This window comes from Labrus mixtus, chromosome 11, assembly GCF_963584025.1.
Source record: "Labrus mixtus chromosome 11, fLabMix1.1, whole genome shotgun sequence".
NCBI lineage: Eukaryota > Metazoa > Chordata > Actinopteri > Labriformes > Labridae > Labrus > Labrus mixtus.
Window position 1 is genome coordinate 15,682,666 of NC_083622.1, and position 15,970 is coordinate 15,698,635.

General features: G+C 42.4%; 1 protein-coding gene across 1 annotated transcript in view; it reads right to left on the reverse strand.

Annotated features, from left to right (window-relative positions):
* Positions 1–2,311: 2,311 nt before the first annotated feature.
* The window catches only part of erfl3 (Ets2 repressor factor like 3), a 47,138-nt gene continuing 33,479 nt past the window's right edge, over positions 2,312–15,970 (reverse strand). The window contains exons 3-5 of the mRNA XM_061049231.1: positions 7,945–8,060; positions 6,651–7,768; positions 2,312–6,357 (exon numbers count right to left, since the gene is read on the reverse strand). Of these exons, the coding sequence (XP_060905214.1) occupies positions 5,668–6,357; positions 6,651–7,768; positions 7,945–8,060 (1,924 nt within the window). The 3' untranslated portion in view covers positions 2,312–5,667. The remainder of the gene's footprint in view (positions 6,358–6,650; positions 7,769–7,944; positions 8,061–15,970) is intronic.

A 15,970-nucleotide genomic window follows, 5' to 3' on the forward strand; every position in this document is an offset into this window, starting at 1 on the left:
CAACAAAGTGCTTTTCTTTAACACTGCTGTATATAAAACCTCAAAGGCCCCTGTTATGTTTGAGTGTTCATTTTAACCATGCAACTTTTACGAAGGCCAAGTTGAAGTAATTATCTTCTCTTTGTATCATTTTAAACGACTAAAAAACGTCAGTGGTTGAAATGAGTACATTTTCCTCATAAGGTTGATTTTAAAGTAAACTGTAGAGCAGGTATGAAATGTACAGAGCTGCAGCATCTTCAAACAAGAGTCCCAGCTGAAAGGAGGGCACATCGACACCTACCCACCTTTCTGTAAATAAATCAATAAATCCACTCTCCCTCGGAGCATGAACAATGAGACAAGGACATTATTTCATGTAAAGTGTCTCAAATTAACTGTGCATTTAACGCGCTGAGTGATCTCTTTTGTTTGAATCTAAACCTAAACATGGTTGAATTTTTTTTTACACATTTTGGGTTCTCAAACATTTTCAATTTGCAAAAACAAAGCAAAACAACTCACTATAATAAGGAAAACTGCGACTTTTTCCAAATACTCACTTTCTTAAAAAGTTATATTAGAAGAGAAGATATCTTACCTGCTCGTTAAATGAGGCTAAAGCTAGCAGCTGGTCAGGCTAGTTGTTGATGAGAGGGAGACTAGACGTGTGTTCATTTTAAACAATCTTAATCCCCCCAGAAACGAATTGACTTACTATATACTCTATAACTAGTTTGTTTGTTACTCATACTGTACGGGTAAAGTCACCGTGTGTTGCAGGTAGATGGTTTTGACCGTCTGTCTCGTTGGATACACTAAACTTGCTGCTAGATTGAATTTTTGTGTAGGCCTAATAATATTTTGATTATAGGCTATGTTAATTATTTATGCTGAAAGGTTTTCTATTTTTTAAGTAACTCCCAATTTTGTATCATTTACGGAACCCCTGAAGTCCTAAAAAGTAAAAGTTAAAAAAAAAAAAAAAAAGGAAAACAATTAAAATAATCTTGTGCACACAAGATTTTGTGATGCTACTTTTGGGGACTTCATGGGCTCTATAAACTTTAAAAAATGATTTGAAAATCTTTATCAGTCTTTTAAAAAGTTGGAAGTGCCCTAAGACTTGTCTTATTTACTTGATATTTACATGGATTAAAACCTGAATTCTTTATTTTAATTTATATTCATTTATTAAGTTATTAAATAGGTTTGTATTGTTTTTTGCTGTTATAGTTTATTTTGATGTCTTAATAGCTTTGCTCATTTTGTTTATGTTCATCTGTTAAAATGCCTGTTTAATAAAGGACCAATCTGTAAGATATCTATTGACTTAAATCATAAAATGACCTTACCTTATCACCAGATATAAAGAAAACATGCTTTGTTGAAGTGCTGGCTTCCCTGACAACAATGCAGCAGTCAGTATGTCCTCCTCTTGAGTTTGAATTCTGGTGCGGAATGGTCTGTTTTTGTTTCGACCAAAGGAGGGAGGCGATGGTTGTAAGGCACCCCCACACAGCTGTTTTGGTCGCCCTTCGGTTTGCCAAGCAAACGGCAAAACAAACAGGTGTTGCAGCGATGGAAGCAGGCAATCAAATTGGTCCATATATAACTAAATCTACCCGACCTAATAAGCCTCTGCCATTTTCTAATAAGTTCAACAAACCATGCAGTAAGTGATCAAACTTGGATAAATATTGGAGATGCTTTTGAAAAATGGAGAGGGGTTAGAATGCAGAAAAGTTTCAAGACAGATGCATAGCTGGTTAAACACTGAAGCTTCAGTGCGACATGGAACCTGTGTGCACATTGACTTTAGGGAGGCCGGGCGGGAGGAGACAGTGCTCTCCAATATTTTGAATTTGGACTGCAGTACCCATTTTAAACGCTAGGTGACATAGTTACATATTACTCCTTTAATTAAAAATGCTGGAAAAAAGATAAAATATAAAAACTTGCAGCTAGCTAACTATATAATTTGACAGAAAAGAAATCACCATAAAACTGAATTGACATTTTAAAAATATAAAGTGTAATATCTGTGTAAAAGTCACTGCCAAAAAGCTTACAGCTTTTTATTCTTTAAGAAAATAAGACCTAGTCTTTCGGACAAATTGCTTGAAAAAAGCCAAATGACAGATATTTATTGTCATTTTGAAGTGGCCTCAGAAATACCTAAAGCTCTTATATTTGTGTTGGCGTGTTGATGAGACAAAAAGAAAGGAGCTAATCTCTGTTTACAAAAAAACTGAACTGTCTTATTATGCGTCACTAATAAATATGGATGATTGAGAGAATAGCAGACATAAACAACACATTGATATTCATATTGGGTTTTAACCAGTTTTAATTAACCCTGATTACAGCTTAATTACAAGTTTGGAAAAAAACACTAAAGAAGTGGAGAAATTCAATGTTACATCATGGTATTAACTCTCATCTCTCCATCTGAGTGTTATGTAACTGCTCGGGGGAGACAAGGCAAAAGAAGAGACTGAAAGAGGGGGAAGATAGACCTTTACAGAGTCGAACAATACACATCTTTTTTCTTCTTTTGAAATATAACCCTCCCCCCCAGAAAAAAAAACAAGAAAAAATGTACAAGAGCAAGAGAGAGATAATAGTAACATTATAAAACAAAAATTACAATACATGACAAAAGATAAAATCACTCCTCCCTCTCCCTCTAAATAAAATCCTTTGCCACTGCCCTTCTCCTCTCTGCCCTGGGTGTTTTTTTCTGTCAGCATCAAAATTAATATTACACATTTGAGTTATTTTACATTTGTAAAAACTAAATATAAGTAAAACATCTCTGGTTTATGGGGCTTCAAGGTTTGAAACAGAGAAAGGATGTACACAACATAAAAAGCAACAGCTAACAGAGCCATGGAATAATAATAATGCCAGATGGAAAGGTACATAACCCAATGGGAACAATAATAACACCAACAATAATCAATATCAACATCAGAAAAATAAACTGAGAAACCTTTCTTCTTCTGATAGAGAAATGTAACTGTGCTGTTTATCTACCGCTCTGTGACTGTAGAGGCCAGGAACAGGACGAGAGATAGCCTGTGTTACAATCAAGAGTCCAGTCAATCTTTTTACCCTGCAATATCATGACTGAGTCAGACTGCCCCTCAGTTAGCGGGACGTCAGACAAATGCCTGAAACAGAGTGAGGAAAAAAGGAAATGGAAAGAGGAGAGAGAAAGAGTGCAGAGCAGGTAAGACAGATTCCTCATCTGTTACTGAGATATGACAAGTAGTAATAAGGCAGCTATCAGTTCAGGTACAGACTCAGGACTCGGGTGTGTGTGTGTGTGTGTGTGTGTGTGTGTGTGTGTGTGTGTGTGTGTGTGTGTGTTGTGACATGCTCCAGTCCAGCCCACAGGGGTCTGATGAGGAAATTCAATCAGCTCAGCCACACAGACTGCCTGGAGGCTGTCGATCTCACAGGTCGCTGCAATAGATCTGACTTGTCGCTGGCCAGGCGGGGACAGGCTGCTGTTTAACACAGCTCGCCTTGGTGTCCAATCAGACCCCTCGACGACCTGGCCTCCAGCATGTTAGACATAATCATTTGTGTATGTGTAAATGTGCATAGTTGTAGGAGAGGGGCCTTTAAGGACAGGGTCTCACATGTTCCAGGCTATCATACAGTAATGATTAACCCCTTTACCCCCTCCCCCCTGCTGCAGTGAACTTTGGAGCATTATGCTAAGTGGAATAAAAGAAAAGACAGGATTACTACTTAACTAATAACCCATTGGCTAACACTAAGCACACACACAGAGAGCCTGGAGAGATGGCCTAGGGCCAGGAGAGCACAAGCCTGGGAGAACCCTATAAGCTAGACTGTGTAGACAGGAAGAAGAAGAGCGCTGCGTGCTGAAAATACAGTGAACAGCAGAGTGAGTCATTGTCAGTCTCTTGAACTCCTATGCTGGTCTTGTGGCTTGTTTCTTCTATGAAACAAATTTACAAGACAAGCCTGGACCTCCACCCCTCTTTATCTTGTCCACCCACCCTCCATGTAACCGTATATCACTAAACGAGTTTCTTACCACTTCAAAAAAAACAATCCACTTACAAAATCATTCTTACCATTAAAATGCTATGGCTGTCTTTAAAATGTAACTCATTTAATTATAATATTTAGAATATATAAAGATATAGTCTGTTTGTGTGTTATTAGAGCTCAGTTTGCACTTTTATACATGCTATAAAAACAAGGCATAGATAGGCTGTGTGTGAGTGTGAGTGTGAGTGTGTGTGAGGTCTAAGGTGTTCCCTGCTCTCTCAGACTCTCACAGGCCTGGCAGTGTTAAACACTGACAGAGTCTGAGGATGATGCCACTTCAGGGAGAGCTGGAGGTCCGGACAGTGTGTGTGTATTTGGGAGCAAAAGGCAGTGTTGTGTCTGTATGTGTGTTTGCTGGTTTAGTTTAACATTACGATTGTTAGAGGAGCTTTAGCTGGTGATCTGGTATTCTGTGCTGCTTGGCCTGCAGATTTTTTTTTTTTTAAATATACAAGCCATGTTAGATGAGGTGATTAGGCTGGTTAACAGTTACATGAACGCCTCAGAATCCCTCCTGCTGCCTTCCCCCACTGTTGGTCCCATATGCTGTCCTTTTTTTTCTACAATGGTCTCCTCTTCATGCTTCAACTAGTATCTTCCTGGGGTTACAATTATTTCTTAAATTGAGTCATGTTTCCACAGGTGGTTCGCAAGAGAAAAAGTAACAGGACAGGAGAGAGACAGGAAAAGGTTATACAAAAGTCAAAAGCTCTAAGAGAACAGTGTGCGAGAGTCAAAGTCAGTGTATTTGTGAATGTGTGTGTGTACTTTTGTGATTTCCATTGTGGGTCTTCTTCACTGTTGGCTGTGTTTTTGCCTGTGTGTTTGTGTGCATGATTCCAATAAACATACAGCAATAGACTTCCCTGAGTGGAGTGGGCCAGGTTTAAAACAGCCCCACTCTTCAGTCTTTGAGACACACTTGTTTTTGTCAGTATCTTTTTGAACTTTACAAGCATTTCATGACTTAAAGAATGATTTATCATTGCACTCGTCTTTATCCTTTGTTATCTTTCCTGTACATCCAGGGTTGTGGGTTTTAGATACAGGCACTTATCAAAGTCCCACCAGCTTTTAGGAAAAAAAACATAGGAGAGAGTGTAAGCAACATCATCCTAGGTTGGTTTCTGGGTTTTAAGGGAGTGTGTGTCTCCTCAGGAAAGTGCTGCTGATTTGACGGATGGGGTCTGAATGAGGGAGCTGTGCTACCGGTGCGGGGCATGGGGAGCTTCACTGGCCAGGTGGGAGGTGAACTTGGGGTCAAGTTTCATAAGGGGAGCCTCCCTCTGATTTCACCCCCATCACAGTCACTGTTGGCTGGCATGGCTTAGTCTGAGTGAGTCCCACCTCCCAAAAAAGATGTGTCCCAGAAGAACCCTGATCCAGACAGAGGTCTGGTGAAAGATTTGACAAAACAAGAGTCAGGCTTTCTTTGAGGTGAAGGTTTAGTATGTGTGTATGTTGGACTGAGCTCTCAGTTCACTGGAGGTTTCAGGAATCTAGTTTGCAAGTGTGGAAGAGGGATTACAGAGAGACCATTTACACACCCCTGTTCCACCTCCAGTACTACTGGAGCAGTAGTGTTTGTGTCTCACATCAGCAGTCTTTGTTTTCCAGAGACAGCTGTGCAGTGGCACGATGCAGCTCAGCACTCACTCTCCGCTGTGAAGACAACGGTGTGGTTAAAGAGCCCTCGTACGTCAATGGTGGAGGACTGTCTCCATCCCCGCTGCCTGTCCCATCTTCATCCATCTCCATCCGTCCATTACTTTGCCTCTCCTTTTCCCTCTCCTCCTGGGGTCGTACTTTCTTGTCGTCCGACTCCTCCTGTGAGGCCTCCATGCGCTGGTCTTCACTCCAGCGCCTCTTGAATCGCAACTTTAGGGGGATGCATTTTGTCTGGGAAGCTCCAGCCGACCCTGTCTGAGGGGGAGGTGTGTGACCATCCCCTGGTTCAATGGGTTCACTCTTGAGGGTGGGCAACCCACGATACAAAGTGGAGTGTGTGTGATGTGAGGTGAAGAAGGGCATCAGGCTTGGCGGAGGCGGAGCAGGGGCTTTGAACACGTCCTCATCAAGGTCCTCATCAGGATGGGGATGGTGTTTGGGCATTGCTGTGCCGTTGGTATGGTGATGGTGGTGGTGGTGGTGGTGGTGGTGGTTGAGGGGTCTGGGATGGCGAGGGGAAAAGAGCTCAAAATCCTCATCTCTCTCATCTGGGTCCTCATCACTGATGTCGGTCACCTCCACCTCTTCCTCTGACTCGATATCAGAGATGGGCTCCACCTGGTAAATAAGATAAATAGGAAACAGAGGCGAAGATGAACACAACATGAAAGGGGGAAGTTGTAGAAGCCGCTGATTATTTCTAATACAACATTTCAGTCCAGTAAGGTTTTATTTTAAAAGTATTCACCTGAAGCATTAATTAAAACAAAATGTTATCTTTTGGATAACGTCTGACAACAGCATGTTATTGATACTTAGGAAGAAATACATGTGTCCTTTGTGGTCACATATGTTATTTTGAGATTGATGCATGGATCATAGAGGGAGAAGTTTGTGTCCATGTAACTCACCTTTATCTTGGGAAGTCCTGCACTGTTTAGGGACTGTGTCGAGGAGGAGGCAGAAATCAGGCCTGAGCCACTGGCTGAGCTTAGGTCGCTGCCAAACGACAGCGAGGAGCCGAGGCCAGATGTAGATGACATGGACCCAGATCCTGAGCCTGAGGACATGGAGCTCTGCCTGGGTTTACTCTGACTATCTCTCTGCTTCCTGCCCAGCGGTGGTGGCTGCAGCTTGAACTTGAAGGGAGACATGTGTGGAGGTTCCTCACCCAGGTGGAGCGAGTGGTGCATGGAGTGAGAATGGGGGTGAGGATGGGCGGAATGAGGTGGATGCGGATGGTGGTGGGCGGAGTGAGCCAGGGATGGATGATGGTGCCGCTCTCCTACCCCGGCAGCTACTCGTTCTGCTCTCTCTCCTCTCTCTCCGGTCAGGGTTTTGTCTGCAGATGGCCGGTGGGGCTGAGGGATGACGATGTTGGGGTACTGGAGGAAGGCTCTGGGGCTCAGGCCGTAGTTGTACACGGACTGGGTGTGAGCCTGCAGGTAGCGTTTCATGTCCTCAGCGTTGAAGGAGAAGTGAGAGCCTAACATTGGTGACAGTGTGGGTGAGGGGGTGTAGGGGAGGTGAGATGTTGGGGTCATGGAGAGCGCAGGAGACAGAGGAGGTGCTAGCAGACCGGCTCCTCCTGGTCCTGGTAAAGGAGACACAGGGAAGGGGGACAGGGGCTCTTGGTGGATCCGGTGCCCAGCAGGGCCACGGGAGCCTGGGTGTCCAGCGGGGTTGCCTGGTCCTCCGTACATGCGAAACAGGGCTTCATGAGAAAGACGTGGATGAATGATGCTTCTGTAACCTCCACCACCATGTCCTCCTCCACTCACACCCCTCTCTCCCCTCTCTTCTCCCGCTCCCGTGTTGCCATCCTCAATCTCAGAATTGACAGAGGTGCCATCGCTACAGTCGCTAACGGAGCCACGGGCCATACGTCGGGCCACAGAGCTGAACATGCCACCAGGGCTGCGTAGGTCTTCATTCGGGGAGAGGACTTCAGATGGTGTGGAGGGAGGGAAACGGAAGTGAGTCCCTGCACCAGTGGGGACGGGAGGAGCGCTCTGTGGGACGCTGCTTCCTGGAGAGTGGAGACAACAGGGGAGGGAGCGTGGAAGGAAAAAAAAAAAGAGGAAAAGAATACTGAGAAATGATATATTATGTTCTCCTGTGTAATCCTATGTAATCATGCTATCCTATTGAGGGATTAAGATATATCTGAACATGCACACACAGTGTCAGACTGTCCAGACTTACCAGTGGAGCCCATGTCAATGAAGGGGTAGTTGACCAAAACCAGTTTATTGAAGTTGAACTTGTATGTGAACCTCTTGCCTTTGGTCTTATGGAGTATCCTCTTGTTGTAGTAGTATCTGGTTAAGAAAATAGAGACATGAATTAAGAAAATATTTTGTGCTTCCACATGCCCATTGCATGTAAAGGTAAATATAAAGACATATCTCAGTGTTAAATAACTGACTGCATAATATCTTATGCAACAGTTTTGATACCACCAGAAATACATTTTCTCCATTTGTCACAAAAGTACACCTCGTTTTAGAATATTATTTTTCCTTAAGTTATTGAGTCAGACAGATGCGCCTGCACACTCAAGCACACACTTTAATAAGCATGAGCCTTTCATGTTGCCTCCCCCTTCTAATGATAGATATTACAGAGTGTTGTATGACATTTTGCAAAAAGCAGACGGTAAAGGGAGAGGGGGGGGTTGCAGGAGGAAGAGCGGGGGAAAAGGGGATGAAAAGAGAGAAAGCAGATAGATGATGGGAAGCTGTGGATGGACTGAGCAGTGACATGGCGTGGCGTGGAGGGATAAACAAACAATTAAAGGATTCATAAAGCTCCCTAGTAACATATTCTGAGAGAATCGTAGGAAAATTCTTAGAATCATGTTTTATAAGAATTTCCGTTGGAGTAAAGACCAGATCATGGTGAAGATACAAGTTATTCACAAAGCATCATATCCCTTAAGAAAGTTCCTAAAGTGTCTGTTGGAAAGACAGAGAGATTGTTGTCCATGTATGTATGTTCGACATACAACCAGTTTGCCGCTTGCTAACTTGTTAGTAAGGTAAATCGGAAGAAGGCCCAATAGTAACCAACTGAAAGGGGGTATAACGGCATCTAACGCAGCAGAGTGGCCAGATGTAGACTGCAAACTGATTATGAAGTCCCACAAGTGTGTGAGCAGTAGCATGCACATTTGAATATTTTTGTGTGTGTGTGTGTGTGTGAGTGACTCTTGGTACTTTGTGTGGACTTCGATTGCATGGTACCTTCACTAATCCATGTGTGTAAAACACAGACAGAAATCAGAAAAAAAATATGTCTTTTAAGGTATTATGAGTTCAGATTTGGCCGACAAGCATCACACACATGCTGTAATTCATTTTGCTAGATGGACCCATCTCTTTATGTAACTCTAAAGCAAAGCCACCAATAATTCACCCCATCTTTATCTGTTTATGTAATGGCCATTCTCTATGTTTTTTTTTCAAGCTTACTCTCTCCCATGCCTCCTGCCTACAGTACAAGGCTCCATTTTTATTAACCTTTGTCCAGCTACAGCTCTTTATGTAACATCTCTTTGCTTTCTTCCCCAGATCCACATCCACTTTATGTAACCTCTAGATCCCTGGCTGCCAGGCCTCACACACGGAGGGAGACAGAGCGGAGGAAATAGAAAGAGATAAAGAGCTAGAAAGGAATAAAGATGTTGTGTTTTGTCTGTCAGGGAGATAACAAGCTCACAGAAACTACCACCTAAAAGTTGAACACTACCTCTGGCTTTTTAACAACAGAATAAACCAGACTGCACATTTGCACATCATGTCTGCATGCCTACCTGCTTTTATAGCACAAGACTCTGATTTCCTTTCCTTCAACATGAGTCTGCTGGCACAAGTTAAGTGTGCTGACAAAGACAGGGGCTTCAGGGTATGTACACTAGGTAATGCTGAGATAATCAGAGCCCATTGACTATCATTACACTGAATGGTAGTTATCCAGAGTGTGTGTATGTGTCTGTCTGTTTGGTGGTAGGGAGGTGTCACCCGTCACCCTTCACCCTCTCTTATTATGCTTATTACGCAGACTGGTTGGGCCATTTTTTTTGCTCCAGGAACAGACTGTTGCTCTTTTCCTCTTGTTCTCTTCAACCCTCCTCCTCTTCTCCCTTTATCCTACTGATACCTCCCTCGCTCTCATCAATCCTCCTCCCCCTCTTTATGCCAGCCCTCTCCCTGCGCTCTCCACTCATCCCCTGAGGCGATGAGAGAGGGTGAGAGAGAGAGAGAGAGGGAGAGACAGGACAGGCCTGCACTGTTGAAAACATTGTTTACACCAGGCACAAAGCAGCATGTAATTTCTGCTCTAGGGGAGACACTCGCAAGCGCTGGGAAGGAGGGGAGAGAGGCAGTCAGGAGCAAGAGGACAGACAGAGACGGGCAGGAAGTCATCCAGAATTAAAATCAAAACAGGACTGTGATTGAATTAGCTGATGATTTAAAAAAAGGCAACATGCTGTGTGCTTTGGTTCAGCATACAGTAACAAAAACAATTGGTAGAAAACCAAAGCTAAAAATCAGAATATCAATCCCTAAATTGGGCAACAATTAATGGTATAATAAACACCACACTAACTTAAATACAATAATACATGCTTGTGATTTCTTAGGTAAACATAAGAACCCAGCACACTGTATAGTGAAGGAAGAAATACATCTTGCATCTCTACCACTTTCTTTCCTGTCATTACTGACTACCATGCTAGTTATCCAAAAGTGTAAATAAGCAACCAGTAACACCTTCAACAATTGATATAACTTATTGAAAAGCAGTTATCCAAAGTCCTGTTCCTTCAATCACCACATTGATGTTAGTCTTTCTACAGGTCACTGGAGGGTCTCCAAGCTTTTTAAGCTTTAGTGTTTTCTTTGGGTCATTTGTTAGTCAGAAACATATCTCACATAAGTGTGCCAAACTAAGCATTGGACAGTAATAAATAGCAGTGTTAAAATTAATTCTTAATAAATAAGCTGGACTCCTCTGTAAAGCAGTTTTTCAACCTGAAAATCATGACCTTCATGCTTTGTTTATTGTACTACACATCATTTGATTATGTGAACCTAAAATAGTGGGAACTGAGTGAATACTTGTAATAATGATGGACACATCCCAAAGGCTAATAATACCAACGTGCTCACACATCTGTGTGACTGGCTCATGGCAGTCTGTTAGGGGAGTGTGGCCAACTAAAGTTGTGTGCGCTTGGCTGCACTCACACATGCAGCTAATACAAGAATCCTGAAATGTAATTTTGGAAGCAGACGACAACTTAACTTAATCTTAGCAGCAGCAACTGAAGCTGCGTTTAGAGCAGAGCACATGGTCACCCACTCACTCTCTATGCCCCCTCCTCCTGCACCGTCATACAGGCAGACAGTCTTTGAAGAGCATTTGAACTCACTTCAAAAGAGAAGAAAGAGATTCTTTGAGTGCCTGTGTTTAGCTGCCCACCGCACTCGCCTTACACACAAGTACGCACATACACACATCTATCCGATACCCTTACTCTGTTACTGCCATCTCATTTAGATGTAATCAAACACATGGGCGCATGTGTGCCCCCATACACCCCCAAAGCGTGTTATCCAGGAGCTGCGGCTTTATCCCACTCCCTGTTTAACCAAAAGAGTAGATTGAACAATCAATGCGAGTATGGATTTAGGCAAAGCCTTCAGGGAAACAGAGCTAAGGCTTTCTATCAACTCCGATGTTTCTGTGTGTGATTCTAGGCCAGGGATTAAGGCTGTGATTACACAGACCTACTGTGGTCCAAAACATTATGATCAAAGAAGACACACACTGGACTGCAGGAACTCAGATGCAACAAATTAACTAAGACCTTCCAAAGCAGTATTTTAGCCAGGGTTGTATTTATAGCGAGACAGCACAGTGTTATTATTAGTTATTGTGAATTTTTATAAACAGAAACTGTGTAAGAACTACAACACTAAGCAATGCATATAAAGATATTACTATATGTGCAGCAGCAGCCTTCTGTTTTATTATCCATAACAATCATTCTGAGGTTGTTTCATTTTTTAAACTCGTATATGCCTCCTCGTAGTTTATGTCATACAGAATAAGGCATTAAAGGTGCTTTTAAACGACTTATAAAAGTCAATATTCAACAAGTTGCTGTAAATTTAAGAACATTAATATGACATGTTTGTTTGCAATAATACAAAATTAAATATTATCAATTTAGGAAAGGAAAGACTCCTGTTAATATAAACTTTAAAAAGTTCCTTGTCCCTTGGTTCTATTGGATTACATTGTACTCACTGGATAATTGCTCCAAGACTTAAAACATGGCAACGTTGCTTAAAAAAAAAAAAAAAGAGCAAAAAAGATTCAGAGTTCAGATTGTCATTTAGCTTTTCAATAACTTTGGGAACCTTCGGGTTTGTTTACAACCTTTACAACTATACGAGTACTCATGTTAAACTATTTTTGCAAAGGGACCATGAACAAAATTAAAAATAAATGTTTCCATTTGATGCATTGTATCAGAGTACGCAAACTACGCATAGAGCTAATTTACGCCTGCAGCCCCTTCGCACGTCAATAAAAAAGGGTGAGAAGGTTTCTGAAAATGTATTGTTTCTGGACTTAATGTGTTCTATCTGTGTTCCAGTTCAGATAGTGAAGTTGGTAAAAAAGACCTGCCTCCTATTGACAGCACTTTGTATTACCCTATAATATGATATGTGTATTAGCTCACCAATCTATTTCAGTATCACTTCATTCACACACACTGAAAACAAAGTGAACCAAACAGTGTGTGTGCGTGTGTGTGCAGACTGGCTGTGCCTTTCCCATTGTTGGTCTGTAAATAGGCGCTGACTGTGACAGGAAGTTGGGATTACAATACTCCCCATGAGCCCCATGTTTATTTTCTGCCTCTTTCGTCAGCATTGGCTATTCCACACACATCACAGCCAGATCCTTCTCTGCATACATGCACACACACACCAGCTGCTCACACTCAGGTGTGTGTTAGAGTTGCACGCGTGAGTGCTTTGTTCTGGGGCTGGTTTTGATGAGTGTTTACTGTCTCGAAAAAGGACATAAAATGTGTTTGTGCAGGGATGTGGGCAGGGATTGGGGTATGATAAGGAAAGGCGTCACATGCTTAGTGTTAGTATATGTCCCTCACCCACACACTGTGTATGTGTGTTTGTGTGTAAAGAGGAGGATCTGGTCAGGGTACGATTAGGCTGGTCACATGCTACGTGGGTGTGAATATGTACTCGAGTATACTCTGGTGTGTGTGCATGCCGCCCTCGTACAAAATAAAGGCCTCATTCATTGGGGGACAATGACGTACAAACAACAACATGTACCCTCGACACATACATGCTGCTGATAGAGACAATGAAAAGACAATGCACACTGATGTATGTACGTCCATACAGTGGTACTGTCCCTGGGTGCTCCCTCTGCACTTTTTGCCTGGGTGTTTACACACAAAGCTCTCTGTGGTGAGAGGCCTGCCACCCTACAAACAGGCCCAGCCAGAGAGTTCAGTAACACTGTGTGCATATGTAGCAGTATTTCCTGCATCAGGATTTCAAGATGTCATCTCACACCAAATGGACATCGGGTTTATAGCAGGACTGTATAAGGACAATCGCCTTGGTGTTTCGATCCCACATTTTCCCAATTTTCCGTTTTGTGTCTCGTCTTCTTGCATGTTTTTTTACTTTCGTCCTTACTTTTGACTCAGTTTCTTTGTGTTCAGCAGCTTTTTAAATCTAAGTTCAAAGTTTCTAACCGTTTGGGAACTTGGGATAGTGAAGGAGAGGCACCTTTACACAGTCAATGGGGAGTGGTGGTTTGTTTTCTCTACAATTTTGATGGGACTTAATTGCAGATGCACAGTGCAGTTTTAGCATACAATAAATAATACAATAAAAAATATGGGTAACAAAATCTTCATATTTTAAGACCTCAGCATTCCTAGGAATTTCGTGGAAGCCATATTCTATTTATGTGCCACTCTGTTGGCAGTATTTCATCCGCAGCGGCCCCATCACAGCTAAATGAATGTTGGAAATAAAGCAAACACTACAAACATGTGCATACAAGCATACACGGGCAGGAGGCCTGTGCACAATGGTGCATTTGTGTACGCGAATGTGCACATGTGCTGTGTTGTTAATCTTTGCCAGCTGTGCATGGCAGTCCCCCTGACCTCTGACCACCATGTAGGAGCAAATGCTGGCTGCAGGACAGGGGGCCCCGAAGGTCTCTATCTGGGACCTCTTAGCATGATTACGCTCATTAAGCGAGGCGACCCTAAAAAATGACTGACTGGCATAAGGCTTCATTTTCTAGACTCTGTTGTGTGGATCAGTGCAGGTCTCATTACGGATAGACAAATGTGTGAGTCAGAAGAACTTGTGAAGGCTTGGATCTAATTTGTCAAATGTTTTACTTCCTCATCCTAAGACATGATCCCTCATGACATAAATGCAACTTAAGTTAATCACATTGCCTTTACTTTCATTTATAAATTTAACCAAAAAACTAAAAAGCAACCACAAGCTTTTATTCATTTTTATACATCTGACTCATTGTAACAAGAAAAACGAATTCATAAATAAATGAACACAACAAGATAATGAGAGATGGCGGGGTAACTTCTCAACTTTAAGCGTGTCCTCATGCACACATTCACACACAAACACACACACATTCACGGTCAGTGTAAGTGTAATCCTCTCAACAGGAGTGGGAATTTCACAGCAGCCGTGGGAGCGGGAGACCAAAGATGACGCATGGACTGAGGCAGTGTCCCCTCAACGGAAAGCAAACAGACACAAACACACACACACACCACTCACACACGTCAGCACACACAATACAGCAGCCCTAATTCCCGATGAAGGGAATTTCCATCATGTGCACTGCAGACAGGAAAGATCAGAGGTAAAAAAAAAAAAATAGAATTACAAAGGCAAAGTGATAAAAAGAACACTTCAAGCACTCCTTTTAAAGTGCTGGTATGTAAGCATATGAGTGTATGCTAATTGCCACATGCTGACTGTGGTCTCATTTATTAGCAGACTCCAGGTTTTCGCCATATGAAGAGCACAAGGTAGCCTGTTCTCCAACTGTTTGCAACATATGGGGACCGTTAACATGTGCATTTGTGCGCCTCCTTTATAACTTCATTAATCTTTAGTGCCATTAATCCTCCTGCCACATTACTATTGATGTGCGTCTCGAAAGGCTTCATTTCCAGGGCCTCTTGCGGTGCAAGACTGACGACAGCTCTGGTGTCAATTCAGGTGACTAGATGGACGCAAGTGTGTGTGCATGTGTGTGTTGTTTTCCTGACCTGTCCTTTTAACTGTAAGCCTGAGTTGGCTTTGCTAAATTTATAGACACAGAGGGAGACAACCTGGCTGTAGGAGGGTGGACGAGGACACAAAGAGAGCCTGAGGGGAAACTCCTGTGTAGAAAACTTGCTGGTAATCAGCCTCTGAGGCCTTTACAGGGCACTAAGACTGGCTATATATAAGCACTTTCTGCAGCCTAAGCTCCAAATCTGTTACTGCTCTACAGGATGGACGAGCTATAAATACACAGCCTGAGCATCCATATTCTTTTCTCTCTAATTCAAAGACTCTAAATCCGTACATTCAAGGCTGAATGTATTTATGTATGTACATGTGTGTGTGTGTGTGTTTGGCATTTGTGTCACCTGTTAATTGTTTCTGTCCCCATAGGATCTGATCCATTACAACTTATCTTGATCTTGCAAGTGTAAATGAGCATCCAGAAGCCCTCTGATCCTAAATTAAGCAAGTCAATAGATATCCCTACTTTAATGGCCTTTGTGGCTATCTTTAAATCGCTTACTCTAATCTTAGTTGGCATGAACAACAAGCCGGGGGACACATGACACAGTGAATGAGCTGTGGTACTTCCAAGTTCAGCATCTTGATATGTGATGTAATAATACACATTAAAAAAAATGCAGTATTACCAAGTGTGTCGGTCACTGTAGGAATCCGATACCTTAATTTCTTAATGCCCAAACATTCAATAGTTTTTTTATGCTTAAAACTGCCCCCTTAACAGCAATAACATGTTGTATTTAATGGTCGCAACTAGTAACAACTGTGTGAGAGCGGCAAAGAAAGATAGTAAGCTGCCAGCAAAAAGTGTAAAGTTAACCAAGACTATC